The sequence below is a fragment of the Capricornis sumatraensis genome, chromosome 4 (genome assembly GCF_032405125.1).
Source record: "Capricornis sumatraensis isolate serow.1 chromosome 4, serow.2, whole genome shotgun sequence".
Classification (NCBI taxonomy): Eukaryota; Metazoa; Chordata; class Mammalia; order Artiodactyla; family Bovidae; genus Capricornis; species Capricornis sumatraensis.
In genome coordinates this window covers 92349716-92366592 of record NC_091072.1, presented here as the reverse complement: position 1 = coordinate 92366592, position 16877 = coordinate 92349716, and the positions used below count along the sequence as shown (strand labels likewise).

The following is a 16877-nucleotide window of genomic DNA, read 5'->3' as shown; positions in this document are numbered from 1 at the left end:
CAACCGCACCTACCATTCCCAGGCCCATTAAAAAGGATTTCTATCTTCCATGTTTGTATAATTTACTACTGAGTAAACTGCAATCTTACAGTCATTCCTAAAGATTAAATCAGACACTGCTTCTGTATTAGGGAATTTTCTACTCCTATAACTCACAATGTATCAACCAGAGGGTTTCTTAAAAGCTTCATTCTTAAGGTGACAGATGGGTGTAATGGAATATTTGCATTGACTGAACCTTCTATGAGATTGGACTAACTTGAAGGGAAACTTTCCCTTTAAGAGTTCGATCACATTAGAAGTGAAAGAACATATATTGAACACCTCCCGTATGGCTGCCACATCACTTCTCACTGGAGGCATTAGCTCCATTTCACACCTGAACCCAAATTAAGGTTTTCAGGGACCTGCCCAAACTCATAAAGCCAACATCGCAGAGCAGAGATTTGAGCCTTAGCTTTCCAGAGCGGAGTCTGTGTTCCTCCCTCTCTCGGAGACAACACTCAGAAAGAATGTGTGATTTGCTGGGCACCTCTAGTTACTCATGCCCTTCTGACTGAAGGTAAGACAAGGCTACCAATCCCTGAGAAGAAATGATTGCTTTGTGGAACCATTCAAAGTAGTAACCCCTACTACTGTGATTCAGAGTGCCCAAATCTGATGCTTAGCTGGAGTTAATTGATAATTTCAGTTAACTAAGATGTCTTTTTATAGTAGCAAATATATGAATGGTAAAGGAAGGTAGCATTGTTAGGAGAATAAGAGTCTGGGCTTTAGAGTCCAGCAGAACTGGGTTCAAATCTGCTTTGTGTGCAGACTGAGTTATTCACCTTGTCTATTTAAGACTTAATTGCTCTTTGCAAAATAAGAGAAATAACAATAGCTGCCTATACGGCTGTTGTAAAGATTAAAGTAACACATGCGAATGACTTGGCCCAGTGCCTAGGGTACTTTAAATACTTGATAAATATGCACTAGCATTATAATCAGATGAAGTTTCGGTTAATTCACAGAACCTGTTAGATTAATGCCAGGTCAAGACGATTTGGTGAAAAATTTTGTGATGTAAAAGTCTTACTTTGCCTATGTACCTGTGTATCTTTGTATCTATCAGTTACCTCCATCGGTTTTTACCAGGCAGATTGAAGAAAGAAAGAGTCATCTGACAGTGTAGACAGATACTATACAATAGGAAATGGTAGTATCATTGTACCAAATACACTGTCTGCTAACGCAAGTAACAGAAGTAAAATGTAAAACAAGTTATCCTGGCTCAGGTTACCTGTATTTTTGTGTTTAACCTTGAGAAGATTCTCATACACACAAGAGTATGTACTAAGTTTTTTTTACTCTGGAAATGAAAATTATAAATGTATTTTTATAGGAGTATATGATGGGTGTGTGTTGGTGAATTTCAGGATTACAGTAGGGGTGATAAAAGAGAAATTATGGTATTAAAATCGTACTCAAAAGGGAAGAAATAGCTGTGATACCAGAAAAATCTGTGAAGCAAAGCAATGAAACAAACTCTCAAGGGAGTTAGAAATATATTTATGACAGGTCTATGTTGAGTATGAAATTGTTAATAATATACATTTTTTATTAATTATTATTTTTAGCATCCCTAGTTTCTATCTCAGAGATAAACACTGATGATTTCTGCCAGCTTATTTTGCTTTCTCAGCTTTTGGTGAACTGATAGACAGGTGATTGTTTGAGGCAAAGAATAGGAAATGAACTACGTAGAGGTGGGCTAATATTTGTTTCTTTGATTTGGAAGCCTATATATTTTCCCTCATGTTTAGATTTGCTTTTGATTAACAATGTACTTTGTAATGTAGAAGTACTTTGTAAATTGTACAGTAATATATAGTGCTAATTTTCATAATTTTAGTTTTGCTATGGAAAGAAAATCATTTAATAAACTTTTTTTAAAATCTTACTTTACATAATTATGGATATATGGGAATTCCTGTTTTTATTACAGTCAGAAATAAGGATAAAATGGCTTTTTTTTTTGGCTGCACCATGCGATTTATGGGATCTGTACCTTGTTCAATCCTTGTTCTTTTGACCTCTTGTTCTGTCTTACCAGGGATTGAACCCAGGCCCAGGCAGTGAAAGCCTGGAGTCCCAACCACTAGACCACCAGGGAATTACTGCAAAATGGCTTTTTAAAAGCATTTTCATGCATTTCAGAGATCATTCCAGGAGAGTCTATTAGGGTGAGGGTTGCCTAGATCTCTCTTTGCATCATGGAATGAAAAATGAAGAAGATGAGCCTTCAAGAAGACTGAGATTGTTAAAGCAATGTCAATACCTCATCTGCAAACCAGAACATTCTTACTTGGAATGGGTCCTTGGTGCAGCACTTAAAAGAAATGTCAGGTAGGAAACGATATGACTTCCTTTTTCATTTTGCAGAAAGCAGAAGCCACTGGAGAAAAACGGCCAAGAGGCAGACCTAGGAAATGGGTGAGTAATAAGATAAAATTTGTGTTCTTTATTTGTAATGAAAAATTTCTGGGTTCTTTTTGTTGTTGTTGTTAATTTATTTCTTTTCAATTGGAGAATAATTGCTTTATAATATTGGGTTGATTTCTACCATAACATGAATCAACCTTATCTATATATATGTTCCCTCCCTCCCACCTCCCACCCCATCCCACCCCTCTAGGTTATCACAGAGCACCAGATTTGAGCTCCCTGCATTGTATAGTAAATTTCATTTTATCAATTACATTAATTTCTAACTTCTGGTTTGATGAATCTTTGAAAGGGTTAAGGCAAATTACCACCATTCCTTACCCTCAGGCTCCAGGAGTTTACTCAAAACACTTTTCTTGCCTGGGAGTGTCTCCTTTTTCTACCTCTTATCAACATGAAAAGAGTCTCTACTCTTCCTTCAAATGCAGTAACAATGAGATGACTTGTTCCCTGGGTTGAGTAACTAAGGTTAAAGGGTATTATGAAATGTTGGAAGTTGATTACAAATGGTGATAAAATTCAGATGAAATGTGTGTCTGAGATAACTTTTTACCTCTTTCTTTTTGTTTCTTATTGTTACTATTTCCTGGATGACTTCGCTTTGGACATATCTCATTTTCTAGGTGGTTTGTGTTTTCCTTTTCATATTGCCTTTGTTGGAAAACCAGGTTTTAATCTCCAGTTTTTCTTGCTTCCCTTAGTGGTCATTTTTACATACTGGCAGTGGCTTCCATGCAAGCTTACTTGACTGCATAGGCACACAGATCCTCAATCTTTTTGAGGTCAGAAATTCACTGGTGGCTGAAAATGCATGCTCAGTCGCTAAGTTGTGTTCCACTCTTTGCGACTCCATGGACTGTAACTCACCAGGCGCCTCTGTTCATGGGATTTTAGATAGAACCCAGGTCTCCTGCATTCTTTACTGTGGAGCCACCAGGGAAGCCCTCATTTGGAGTGATGTCATCTAAATGACAACTCTCTTCCTGACCCAGGGATTGAAATCGTGTCTCCTGCATTCACTTCAGTTCAGTTCAGTTCAGGTCAGTCGCTCAGTCGTGTCCGACTTTTTGCGACCCCGTGAATCGCAGCACACCAGGCCTCCCTGTTCATCACCATCTCCCAGAGTTCACTCAGACTCACATCCATCGAGTCCGTGATGCCATCCACCCATCTCATCCTCGGTCGTCCCCTTCTCCTCCTGCCCCCAATCCCTCCCAGCATCAGAGTCTTTTCCAATGAGTCAACTCTTCGCATGAGGTGGCCAAAGTACTGGAGTTTCAGCTTTAGCATCATTCCTTCCAAAGAAATCCCAGGGCTGATCTCCTTCAGAATGGACTGGCTGGATCTCCCTGCAGTCCAAGGGACTCTCAAGAGTCTTCTCCAACACCACAGTTCAAAAGCATCAATTCTTCGGGGCTCAGCCTTCTTCACAGTCCAACTCTCACACCCATACATGACCACAGGAAAAACCATAGCCTTGACTAGCCGGACCTTAGTCGGCAAAGTAATGTCTCTGCTTTTGAATATAGTATCTAGGTTGGTCATAACTTTCCTTCCAAGGAGTAAGCGTCTTTTAATTTCATGGCTGCAATCACCATCTGCAGTGATTTCGCAGGCAGATTCTTTACTGGCTAAGCCACATGGGATGGCTTTGCTAATTTTACCACCTGAAGCTTGTTGTTTATACTGCTACATTGCTTTGCTCTTCTGGTCTGTCTTTCCCAGTGACAGAGGAGACAAGTCTCAAAATGAATAAAACCATTTCTCAAGAAAGATGAAGGCATCTTCCCTACCCAGGATCATCTATGATGGGATCTTTAGCCTTCCCTTTCTCTCTTCTGTGGTTCCGTCTTCATGCTTCATCTTTTTCCAAAGTTCCTTTGCTGCTCTGCTGGATTGCATTTTCCTATTAGTTTGCCATTCCTCTCCCATCAAGAATTCTGCATCCCTTTCTATTTATACTTTGGTATTGCCTTTCATTCAGTTTATTCATCTTCTTGTATTTTTTTCCCCTCTGCTCAACATGTATTAGGATTAGATTTCTTAGCAGAAGGAAATGGGGATGATCTTTAGATTAAAAACATCTCAGTGTTGCAGGGCAAACTTAAAGTAAGAGCATTTCATTCAAAACCTGCTGGTCCAGAAATGAATTCTCTCCAAACCAACCCACCAGGTGGTGATCATCTAGACTCTGCTCGATTACTTTTCATGTTAGGAAACTCATGTCCTCTTAAGGCTGCCTCTTCTTTCCCGGAAAGCTCTGGACATTAGAAAATACTTCCATCTGACTCCTTGTAACTTCCATTCACTGTTCCTAGGCCTCCTTCCTAGGAATATACAGAGTAATTGTTACTTTTACTTGTGATAGCTCTTCAGACAGATGAAGGCAATTAACATATATACTCTTTGTTCTCTTTTCTGGTTTGAATATCTCTAAACCTTTTAGCTCTTCCCCATAAAGAAACATTCTTCTTATTCTCCTCTGAGTATGCTTGTTTTCTTTGTCTTTTGTAATATGTCACCCAGAACTTAGTATCATATTCCAGGTGTGGGCTCCATAACCAGTGGGTTTATTACCTCTCTTTTAGACATATGGTTCCAGTTACCTATTACTGTTTCATCAACCACCCCAAAACTTAATAATGTAAAAAGAAAAAAAAACCCTCCTGGATTCTTTGTGTCAGGAATATGGATAGGGCACAACAGAAACAGAAAGGCTTGTTTCTGATTCAGGATGTCTGGGGCTTCAGCTGGGAGGATTCAAGAGACTCTGGATGTGTGTGTGTGTGTGTTGGGGGGTACCTTTCATGCTTGGGGCAGAATCTGGAAGTATCTTCACTCACAGGGCTGGTGCTTTTGCAGAATTGGCTTAAATCTGGATGCATCTGAGAGTGTCCTCTGGAGCATCCACACACATAGCCTTTCCACCTTGGTGGTCTCAGGGTAGGTAGTCAATCTTGTAACATGCACTCTGGCCTTCCAGAGAGCATGTTCTCCCCAGTGAAGAGAAAGCTGCAAGCAAGACCTCTTTTTTCCTTTTAAGATTCTTTTTTGGTTATGGACCATTTTTAGAGTCTCACTGAACTTGTAACAATATTGCTTCTGTTTTTAATTTTTGTTTTTTTGGCCACAAGGCATGTGGGATCTTAGTTTCCCATCTAGGTATCGAACCCACACCCCTTGCATTGGAAGGCAAAGTCTTTACCACTGGACCACCCAGGAAGTCCCAAGCCTTTTTTGACTTAGATGTCAAGAAGTGCTATTCCGTTATACTAGTGAGCACACTATTGAGTAAGCTGGTGTTGGCGTACATATCAAATATAGATCTACCATTTTATTGTTTATTTTTTCTTTCATTCAACAAGTATTCATTGACTTTCTTTCAGGGGATGCAATGGTAAGAACAACAGGCTCTGTCCCTGATGGAGGAAGCTGTAATTAGTTGAAGAGTTACGCAAACAATTGTAACTTTGCCATCTGTGCTTAGTGCTGGGAAGGAGCAATAAGGGTGCTCTCAGGGAGCCTGGTGGGCTGCCATCTATGGGGTCACACAGAGTTGGACACGACTGAAGCGACTTAGCAGCAGCAGCAGCAGAGCTTGCAGTCATGATGTGATCGCTATCAGGGAGACCAGGAAACACTTTTCCGAGGTGATCCTTGGCTGTGGTCTTGGGGATCTGTAGTGACTAACCAGCTGAAATATACCTTAGACAAAAGAAGTAGTACTTGCAAAGGCCCTGTGGCTGGATGGAATACATTGAATAGGGGTGAAAAGCCAGTGTGACTGGGTCAGAGGGATCAGAGGGTGCAGGTGGGAGATGAGATTGTACAGGTGGATGGAGACTTTGCTCACCAAGTTTAGGAAGGGTTTAAAAAATCATATACATTTAATTTATTTGCTTGAATGATTTTGCTCATGGAGGTGAAATGACCAAATTGTGTTTCAAAAAGATGCCTTGGCTATATAGCAAGGAGTATATAGGTTTGCCATTTTTCTAAGCATCAGAACTAAAACGGCATCAATGGAATATATCCAATTGAACTCATCACTAAGGAAAACCTGTATAAACTTTATTATAGGCAACAAAATAGGAAATAGATAAGTTGTTTGAAATAATGAGATAAATGTTGCTAAAATGAAATGCTACTGCTGCTAAGTCGCTTCAGCTGTGTCCGACTCTGTGCGACCCCATAGACGGCAGCCCACCAGGCTCCTCTGTCCATGGGACTTGCCAGGCAAGAGCACTGGAGTGGGTAGCCATTGCCTTCTCCCAAAATGAAATGCATTGTAAGCAAATACAACGAGGCTTAGCCAGCACACAGCTTCTATCTAAATAAAGCCCCAACTCAGCTTTATTTAGATATAATTGATGCTTTCGAACTGTGGTGCTGGAAAAGACTCTTGAGAATCCTGTGGACAGCAAGGAGATCAAACCAGTCAATCCTAAATGAAATCAACCCTGAATATTTATTGGAAGAACTGGTGCTAAAGCTGAAGCTCCACTACTTTGGCCACCTGATGCGAAGAGGTAACTCATTAGAAAAGACCCTGATGCTGGGAGAGATTGAAGGCAGGAGGAAAAGGGGACCACAGAGGATTATGAGATGTTTGGATGGCATCACGAACTCAATGGACATGAGTTTGAGCAGACTCCAGGAGATAAATAAAATATGGTACAGGAATAAACAAAATATATTTTATGGAATAAAATATGTACAGGACAGGGAAGCAAGAGTTTATGGGGTAGCAAAGAGTCTGACAAGACTGAGCAACTGAACAACAACAATTGACATTTGACCTTTCATAAGGTCAAATGACTTATCTTTTGCAAAATAGTTACCCCAGTGGCATTAGTTAACACCTCCATCATCTTACATAATTACCATTTCTTTTTCTGTGGTGAGAACATCTAAGATCTTAGCAACTTTCAAGTATATAATACTATGTTGTCATCGTTGTTGTTATTTAGTCGCTCAGTCATATCTGACTCTTTTTCGACCTCGTGGACAGTAGCCCTCCAGGCTCCTCTGTCCATGGGGATTCTCCAGGCACGAATACTGGAGTGGGTTGTCATTTCCTTCTCCAGGGGACCTTCCCAACCCAGGGATCAAACCAGCATCTCCTGCGTTAGCAGGTGGGTTCTTTCTCATTGAGCCACCAGGGAAGCCCGTAATCCTGTGAATTCCAGTCACAACGCTGGACCTCCAGAACTTATTCCTGGATGTTTGCACCCTTTGACTAATATTTCCTCATTACCCCTGTACCTTCTCCCAGCCCCTGGCAACCACTATTCTACTGCCTTTTATAAATTTGGCATTTTTGGATTCCACACAAACAATATCAGACTTTCTTCACTTAGCATTAATGTATTCAAGGTCCATCCATACAGATGGCAGGACTTCTTTCTCTCTCTGGCTGAATAATATTCCATTGTCTGTGTCTACCGCATCTCCTTCAGGCACTCATCTGTCCATGGACTCTTAAGTTCCATAGCTTGCCTCTTAAGTGGCCTTCCTACCTTTTCTACCTTCGGCTTTCCTGTGTTTTCCAGTTCACCTGCACAGGGTATACTCACATCACTGTTCTTCATGGACCCTCCCCTGGATCCATGGCTGGCCACTGAACTGGTTACAACCTTCCCTAGCTCTTTGAAGTCCCCACAGTTTACACCCACCTCCGTTTATGCCTTTATTTCCCACTACTCATTCTCACACAGCCAGTGTTTCAGCCAAGCTGGAATAAAATATGTAATAATTAAAGGACCTAAATGTTTTTATTTTCTCAATGGATTCTTGCTTATTTGAGGGAGATCTGGATTCCAGGCACCTGATATTCCGGCTGGATAAGGAGCCCATGTAAAGCGCCCACCACAAAAGCCCTTGCCTTTCTGGGAATAATTGGGCCATCCTCATTGACCCTTCCTGGTTTCTAATTTTTACTGGCTATGAGAATGGAAAATATTGTGTAGTGAATTGTTACAAGACCCTGATTTGTTCCCCAAAGAAGAGTTGTTCTACTTAGAAAAGGAAATAGAAGGAAATTGTGTTGTTTTTTTTTTTCTCGACAGCGTGTTTCCTCTTTGCTCATATATATTCTGTTGGGTAGAGTGTGCATGGCCGGTCACAGCAAGGCATTCAGTTCAAGGGCATTCTTTACTGGAGAGCTTGTACTAAAGAAATAAATTATTGCATTTTCCATAGGAAATAAGCCTTGTACTTTATAGTAAGCTCAATTTTTTCCAACAGTGTCATTCACTGACTTCCCTGTATTAGAGCTATGTTTTTGAACCGACAGGATTTACTAGGTGCAGGACCTAAAAGACAAATTGCTCCCCTTTTATACTTCTCATTTGTTTTGTTTTAAAAGTTCTTTTGCTTTTAAAAAGAAGTCTCGTACATTTTATAGTGTCCTGTAACAGGCCTGGAAGAAGATATGTACAGTGTAACCCTCTCATCCGATGTGATTGGAATCAGTACTTGGTAGGTTACTCCAAAGCTGATGAACTGAAAGTGTGTAGCTGTAGAAGCAGAATTTGTGCCAGTCTTGCCTCTTCCGGGGATGGAGTGTGGACTAATCCAGTGACGACTAGCTAGACTTTGTTTAAGCTCACTTATTCTGCTTACTTTATTCCCCTTTGCCTTCTGTTTTCTTGTGAGTTTGAATCAGATTTCAGATCCATTATTCTGATGAGCTGCTTTGGACTTTCACATCTTTTGGGTATGGAGGAAGTAAGAGATAAAGGAAGGAAAGAGAAGTGGGACTTGACTTTTCTACTGGTCTCTTGAGTCAGGAGCTCAGGATTTGGATTCAGGTGGCTTGGGTTCAAATTCTGGTCCATCACTTGATTCACTGGGATTTTGAGCAAATTACATGACCTTTTAAAAAACACTTTAAAGATTATTTTAAATATTTGATTAACTAATCTTCTCATTTAAAAGATTATTTAATTTTAGGTAATTATTTTAATTGTTTCAGGTATATAACATGCTGATTCACAGTTTTTAAAGATTATATTTCACTTATAGTTATCATAGGTTGTTTTAGTCATAGTATTTTGTGCCTCTTAATCTCCTACCCTTCTCTTGCCCCTCCCCCATACCCTCTCTGCACTAGGAGCCCCTATTCTCTATGTGTATTAGTCTAATTCTTTTTTGTTACGGTCGCTAGTTTTATTTTTTAGATTCCACGTGTAAGTGATATCATACGGTGTTTGTCTTTTGTCTCCTTCCCTATTCCACTTAATGCATAACCTGCAAAATTTTCTTTCTTTTTTTATGGCTGAGTAATATTCCATCGTTTTCTATATACCACATCTTCTTAATCCATTTGTCTGTTGATGGGCACTTAGGTTGCTTCCATATCTTGACTATTGTAAATAATGCTGCTGTGAACATTGGGGTACATGTATCTTTTTGAATTAGTGTCTTCATTTATTTTTTATATTTTTGATAAATACCCAGGAGTGGGATTGCTGGGTCATATGGTAGTTCTGTTTTCAGTTTTAAAGGTCCAGTTTCCTCCTCTTTAAGAGTGGTACAAGAGTGGTACATTTCTTATAGAGTTGTGTGAGGATTAAATAGGGTATTGATGCAAAGGGCTTAATACAAGGTCTGGCATATAGTAAATACTCAATAAATGTTCAACATTATTATTAATTCCACTCTACACTTTCATGTAGATATTACACACTGCCTAAACCCTAATTACTTATAGCTGCCTATAGTTACACATGGAGTGAGGTGACAATTATGTTATCAAACTCATCAAGTACCCTTTGTGGTGTAATTAGATCTTTAATATATCTGCTGAATATCATCAAGTTTAAGAATAGCTTATAAATAATACTAAATTACATTTTAAATCTACTTATAGTTAAGGAAAATAAATGGCAGCTTATAAGCCTGCTACTCTAGAGGTTTGATGTCATATTCATCAATTCAGAAAGTAGAATTTCTGCTGTTTGCCTCAGTAGGCACATGCAGAGCTGTTCTGGCTTCTTAGAATCTACTTAGGTATCTGTTAGTCAATCGTTTTGCCAGGTGAAACTAGGCATTTCATATTTATTTGTATTTCTTCATTTTGGCCTTAGAAAGGAGCCCATCACACAACTGATTTAGTGATGGAAAGTATTTGGCAAAAGTTTTAGAGAGTGGCGCTAAGGTTCAGGAATACATGACAATAATAAAGATGTTAACCTTGTATATGAAATGCTCCATCCAGATGTTGCTTTGTGAAGCAGCTAGTGCTTCTGGAGGAAAAAAAGTGAGGACAAACTAATAAAGAATAAATCAGTGGGAACCAGGGATGTTTTTAGGTGTTTTGTTTTCAGAGGATCCTTATGAGAAAGGAAATTAACAAGGGGAGGGAAATACTCCCCAATATAAATTAATGGTTTGTAAAGGAAAAAAAAAATCATTCTGGAGATACTGAAATTGACCTAGAAGTTGACCCAGAAATTGACCCAAGTACCAGATGCTGAAGCTTAACTTCAGTTGGTCACTAGAAAGTTACTAACAAACCCCAGCTGTTTTCTCGGATTGCTGATTCTCTTCTTTTGGTAATGGGGTGTGTGCGGTATGTTGATTTAAAAATATGCATTTCCATTCCATCTCTTTTGAGGGACAGTTGTCTTTCTTTTATAAAAGAGCTTGTGATCACAAGAAAGTGATGTAATTTCATTTGTTAGACATTCTAGATAGGCGGCAAGAGCTTTTTGTTTTTCTGAGTTTGTAGAAATCTAGAAACTTAAATTATGATTTTAAAATCAAGTGGGAGGAACTAAATCAAAGTAAAACCTCTTACAACTAGACTGATTGAAACTCTTTGGATTTCTTCTAAATATTCCAAGTATTGATGTATTGAAGAACCTGGAAATCTACTGTTGAAAACATTGGGTTTTCATTTCCATTATTTTTTCCCTCCAGATGTTTCTTACTTTTTTTTTTAACTTTTAGCCACTTGTAATTTAATACTTGCTTGTTTAAACTGAAAATATTTCTTCTATGGTTAGAAAGAAATATCCAGTAATGCATTTTGCATATAATTGTAACATTTTACTGAGGGAAAGAAATGACTTTGATAGAACATCAAAAACCATCTGTTAATGGAGTACGTGAAGATAAAACCATTTTTCATTTGAACATGTTTAAAACAACATGCTTTAAAAACCTAGATCTGCTTCCTCTAAAACACATGAGTTTTTGACATATGCTCAGTAATTATAATACAGATTTTCTGATGCTTAGAAGGTGTTCAGTATTGGCAAACTATATTTTCTGAAACTACCTTCTTTGCAGTATTTTGTAATAAAAATGGAGTTTTGTTTTGTTTTGTTTTGTTTTTTGGCAAACCACAACAGAACTCTGTGGGGGAAAGTGATTTAAATTAACTTTCTTTTTAAATAACTTATTGCAAAATTCCCTAAAATGCTTATTTTAAATTATAAGATTAAATAATGAAAACACTAATAAATAAATCATGCTCAGAATGGGAGAATTGGATTTGATCATTAGTATTCCGATCTCTTTTATTCTTTTATTCTTGTTTCAGTATTGAAGTCCTGTTCTTAATTTTTCAGTTATGATATTTTTAACAAAGAGATTGATAACTAGCTCTTCTTGGTCATCCAGTTCAGTTTGGCATGACCAGCTTCTACCAGATGCTGACCATTCAGGATTATTCAGACATTGACCTTCGGGTCCACTGCTCAAATGATTCTACCACAGTGGCCATGTGGTTTTATTAAACTATGATCCAGGAAGAATATGTTATCCACTTGTGGCTGAGTGGCAGATTATAGACAGGAGGCAGTTAAAATAAATGTCCCGTTTCTCTACCCAAATAATCAGATCAGTAAAATCTTGGCCAAGGTAGTAATCTCAGTTTCACTCTAATTAAATGGCAGGTGCTATGAAATTCAGTGACCATTTTATATGACAGTAAATGTATTAAAGACTTTATCCATACTATCATACACTTATTTACCTATGTTTCCCCAAATCTGAGTTTTTATGGATGGCAGTAAGTATTTCTAAAACACTGGAAACCCTCCTGTTATGTATAAATGACACTAATATGCCATATATATTTTTTCAACAAGGTAAGATAGGTAAAAATATTACTCCATGTGTCAAGAGAATGTTTTTGTTCTCTTTTAAAGAGTGGAATCTGTTTTTAAGGTTTTTGTTTTTTTTTTTAACCAAGGAGTTCTTGATTTTAAACTCTTCCATATTTGACACAAATATTTCACTATTTTTGGCAAAATGTCAATCCAGTGGGATTTAATCAAACCTACTGTTTCTTTTCTGGACATAGGTAAAGACGGTTTTGATGAACTGTGTACCTTTGGGCAGGTTGCTCAATGTTCTCAATACTTTCTCTCCCATTTAAGTAGGAATGGTCTATCCATAATTAATGAATGTCAAGCATTTTGAGTTGCAAAACATGAAAACGTTTATTACTACTACCAGCACTATTATCCGGGGACTGATTGTTGATTTTGTAGAAGGTTCAGCCTCCTATTCCCTTTTTTGTGCTGTTTTTCCTGCTCCCCTCTGCTGCCTGCCCTTTGGCCATTTCACTGCTCATTAGCGCCTCCACCAGATGCAGGGCAGGCCTGGTAACAGGGTTCAACTCTGGTAAAAGGCTTGGTGGGAAGGAGGCTGGGAGTAATGACAGACATAGGGTTTTCAGATTACCTGTCGATTTGATACATCCAAGCCACCCCCAAACCCTGTCCTCAGGGGTAAATTTAGTGCAGCTATGACATTGAAATTTATTTTTTATTCACTATTCATTCTTTTAATACATTTATAAAACTTCATGATAAATTTTCATTCTTATAATTTTCAAAGTAAAATATCTTTTTCAGAATGCTGTTGGAAGTGAAGTCTCTTTTTTGTTTTTCCTTAGTATTGATGAGTGGCTGCCGATCAGGCTTGGTTTATTTAGCAAGGCTTTGTCCCTGTTCAAAGACAGAGGAATTGCACTGTCTACTCTTGCATTTTGTGACCGTATGGACTGAATCCCGCCAGGCTTCTCTCTCCATGGGGTTTCTCAGGCAAGAGTACTGGAGTGGGTTGCCATTTCCTTCTCCAGGGGATCCTCCCGACTCAGGAATCAAACCTGCGTGTCTTGCGTCTCTTGCATTGGCAGGCAGGTTCTTCACTAGCGCCACCTGCTAAGTGCACTCTTGGATTAGAGGCAGGTTGGGAAATGACAGTTGTTTAACTTCTGGCAAGTGGAGATTACCTTATGAAGCAGGAGGCACCCTGTTGGGGTGTTTAAAGATCATAGAGCTCACCCTACCTCTATGACCAAGGGAAGCCATGTCATCAGCTGTGGTTTCACTGCTGATGTGAAGTGCCAAAAAATGCACTTCTAGTGTCTCTTTGAACATAATATTGTGCAGAAGGCTCAGCATGTAAGACAGACAGTGGATAGAGAAGAAACTTAAGCACTTTGGTTCACTTGTTTGTTTGCTTGTGTCTTTCTTGGCTTGACCATTTAAACGCTAGGGCTTCAGTTCTGAGACCTGTTGACTTTATGACTTTACATTTGTCTAACAAAGTCTTCTGGCAATATTATGGATCAAGACTTGTGCTAGGTCCTGGGAATGTAGAGGCCAACAAAGTCGGTGGAGGCTGCCTTTTGGGTGTTCGCAACGGAAGGAAACCTGATGCCAGATCATTAGATCGCTGCTCTGTGCTTCAGATGTCGTGCGGGTAAATGAAAGCCCAGATTTCAAATATTTTGAACTCTTTCGAATTAGAGAGACCTTCCATAGAAGTGATTATGTTGCTTTGAACTTTATATATATATATATATATATATATATATATATATATACACATATATATATAAAATCTGTGAATTAGTTGTACTGGTGGGAGTTATATTCTCTCATTATCACCATGGCACATATCCAGGCTAGTATCAGATGTATGATTTATTAAAATAGTTCAATTATATTTAGTTACACGTGTGCTCAGTCGTGTCTGACTCTTTACGACCCCTTGGACTATAGTCGCCAGGCTCCTCTGTCCATGGGATTTTCCAGGAAAGAATACTGGAGTGGGATTAGCTGAGAAGCCTATATTTAGTTAAGTTAGACTTAAAACAATTAGGTGGGCTTCCCTGGTGGCTCAGTGGTAAAGAATTCACGTGCTATTGCAAGGAGACTCGGGTTTAGTTTGTGGGTCGGGAAGATTCCCTGGAAAAGAAAATGACAGCCCACTCCAGTATTCTTGCCTGGGAAATCCCATGGACAGAGGAGCCTGGCAGGCTTCAGTCCATGGGGTCACAAAAAAGTCGGACACAACTTAGCAACTAAACAGCAACAATAAAAAGATAGGTATTAAATAGTCAGATACAGGCTCCGAAAAGAAAAGGAGAAAGGGAAACAGAAAGACCAGAGTAATCCTCTTGAGCCGCCATTGTAGCATATATTCATCTTTTCTCTCTTTGTTCTTGCAAAAATAATTTAATTTATATTTATCAAATAATCTAAAGATCACTAGGTGGTAAAACAACTTGATCATGTATTTTAATGTTTCAGAATCGTGCTTCCATTTGTATTTAAAAATTAGCTCTGGGAGGGTAGAGAGCACGCTGTAGTTATCTTTTTACCCTCAGCACCTAGGACATAGGGAGGAATTCACCAAAGTGATTAAGAGCTCAGACTGCCTGGTTCCCTTATCAGCTTATCAAGGCAAGTTGCTCATTGTCACCAGCCCAGTCTCCCTGGGTGCAAAACATAGGTTAATAATAGTTCTCATCCCTTAGGATTGTTTCATAAGAATTAAATGAGAAGCCTTCAAAAATTTTTATTCATCAAGAGACAAGCACTCAATAGATCATAAGCGTAGATGTTAGTATAGTTTCAGGTCCATCAGTTCAGTTCAGTTCAGTCGCTCAGTCGTGTAAGACTTAATAAATGTCTGGGGAACAGAATGATAGTATTTCATTAATGTGCAAAAAGCATGGCCTTTCAGTTTTTGTTTCCAGTACTAAGTGTGGATTTGAATTGAGTTCCTTCTTTAATCAGAGGTTTTGTATTTTTGGAGTGCCCACACAAGGGTTAAAAGTACAACCTGTAGGCATCAAAGCAGTGTTTATCACAATTTTGAATTCCAGCCTATGCCTTTCCACTTAAGAACTACGCTGTGAGCCACTATCAGCCAGGCCCGATGCAGACTTTGAACGCCTTGCTCTATATTAACGTTTCCATTTGCTCACCCCTGGAAATAGCATTCTGCTTTCCAAAATAGACTCTGGCACTCTACCTTAAAAGAATTTTTTGTCACAGCTTTGGATCATCAGAAAAACAGAAAAGAGCTTTATTGGCAAAACGTCACAAGATAATTTTCAAAGATAGTTTCTGATTTTTTGTCTACGTGAACTCATTTTCATTGTCTGTCTTCCATTTCCTCTCCTCCTGATTTTTAGTACTAACCTGCAAAGAAAGATGAGGAGAATCAGTTGATAACTATTTGTTTCTTTGACTTCTTTTAAGGCTATTTTGAAGCACTTAAAGTGACACATAAAGCAGTGGGGTTTATAGCTAGGGATTCATTGGGGGGAAATCTAACGCCCTAGGTTTACATCACTGTAGGCACAGGACTTCACAGTAGGAATAACATAGGTAGCAATGTCACATAACTTAGAAGTTTAAGCATTAACATTACCAATAAAGGAAGTGCAGGTCGGCCAAGTTTCTAGACAATCCAAATATTTTCAGTCTTGAGGGAGCACCCTATTGCAGGAAGCACCAACACCCAGGGAGGTATGGAGGAGCAGGGAATCGTAAAGATTATAGCTGATACTATTCTATATAAAATACCACTTGTTTTGCAGTCTTTTATCATTCCCTGTTTCAAATGATTCTGACATCAGAGAAGACGTATATCCGCCAGTGTGTGTCTGAAGTTGATCCCAGAATCTAATTTCTTCATTACAGAATCTCAGTAAGAAAATACATTTTCTTTCCTGCTGTTGTCCTCTCAGATGGCCCAACTTTAATGGTCTTTAAATTCCCTAATGGACTTCCCAGGTGGCATAGTGGTAAAGAATCCACCTGTCAATACAGGAGACAGAGGAAACTCAGGTTCGATCCCTGGGTTGGGAAGATATCCGGGAGTAGGAAATGGTAACCCACTCCACTACTTTGCCTAGGAAATCCCGCAGAAAGAGGAGCCTGGTGGGCTACAGTCCACAGGGTTGCAAAGAATCAGACACGGCTGAGCACACACACACAAATTCCCTAATGCATTTTGATGAAGCATTTGCAGACCTGGCTCCCTCTCAGTTGGTAGATCTGGGGTGGAACTGCAAGTGCAAATGACCATCTCTGTGGTCGCCCCCCACCATTCTCTTGAGAGACTGGCATTCG

The 16877-nt window shown here is 39.1% G+C and overlaps 1 protein-coding gene across 1 annotated transcript in view; it reads left to right on the top strand.

Annotated features, from left to right (window-relative positions):
• The window catches only part of HMGA2 (high mobility group AT-hook 2), a 144689-nt gene that overhangs the window by 10687 nt on the left and 117125 nt on the right, over positions 1-16877 (top strand). Inside the window, exon 3 of the mRNA XM_068972136.1 lies at positions 2425-2475. Coding sequence (XP_068828237.1) covers positions 2425-2475 — 51 coding nt within the window. The remainder of the gene's footprint in view (positions 1-2424; positions 2476-16877) is intronic.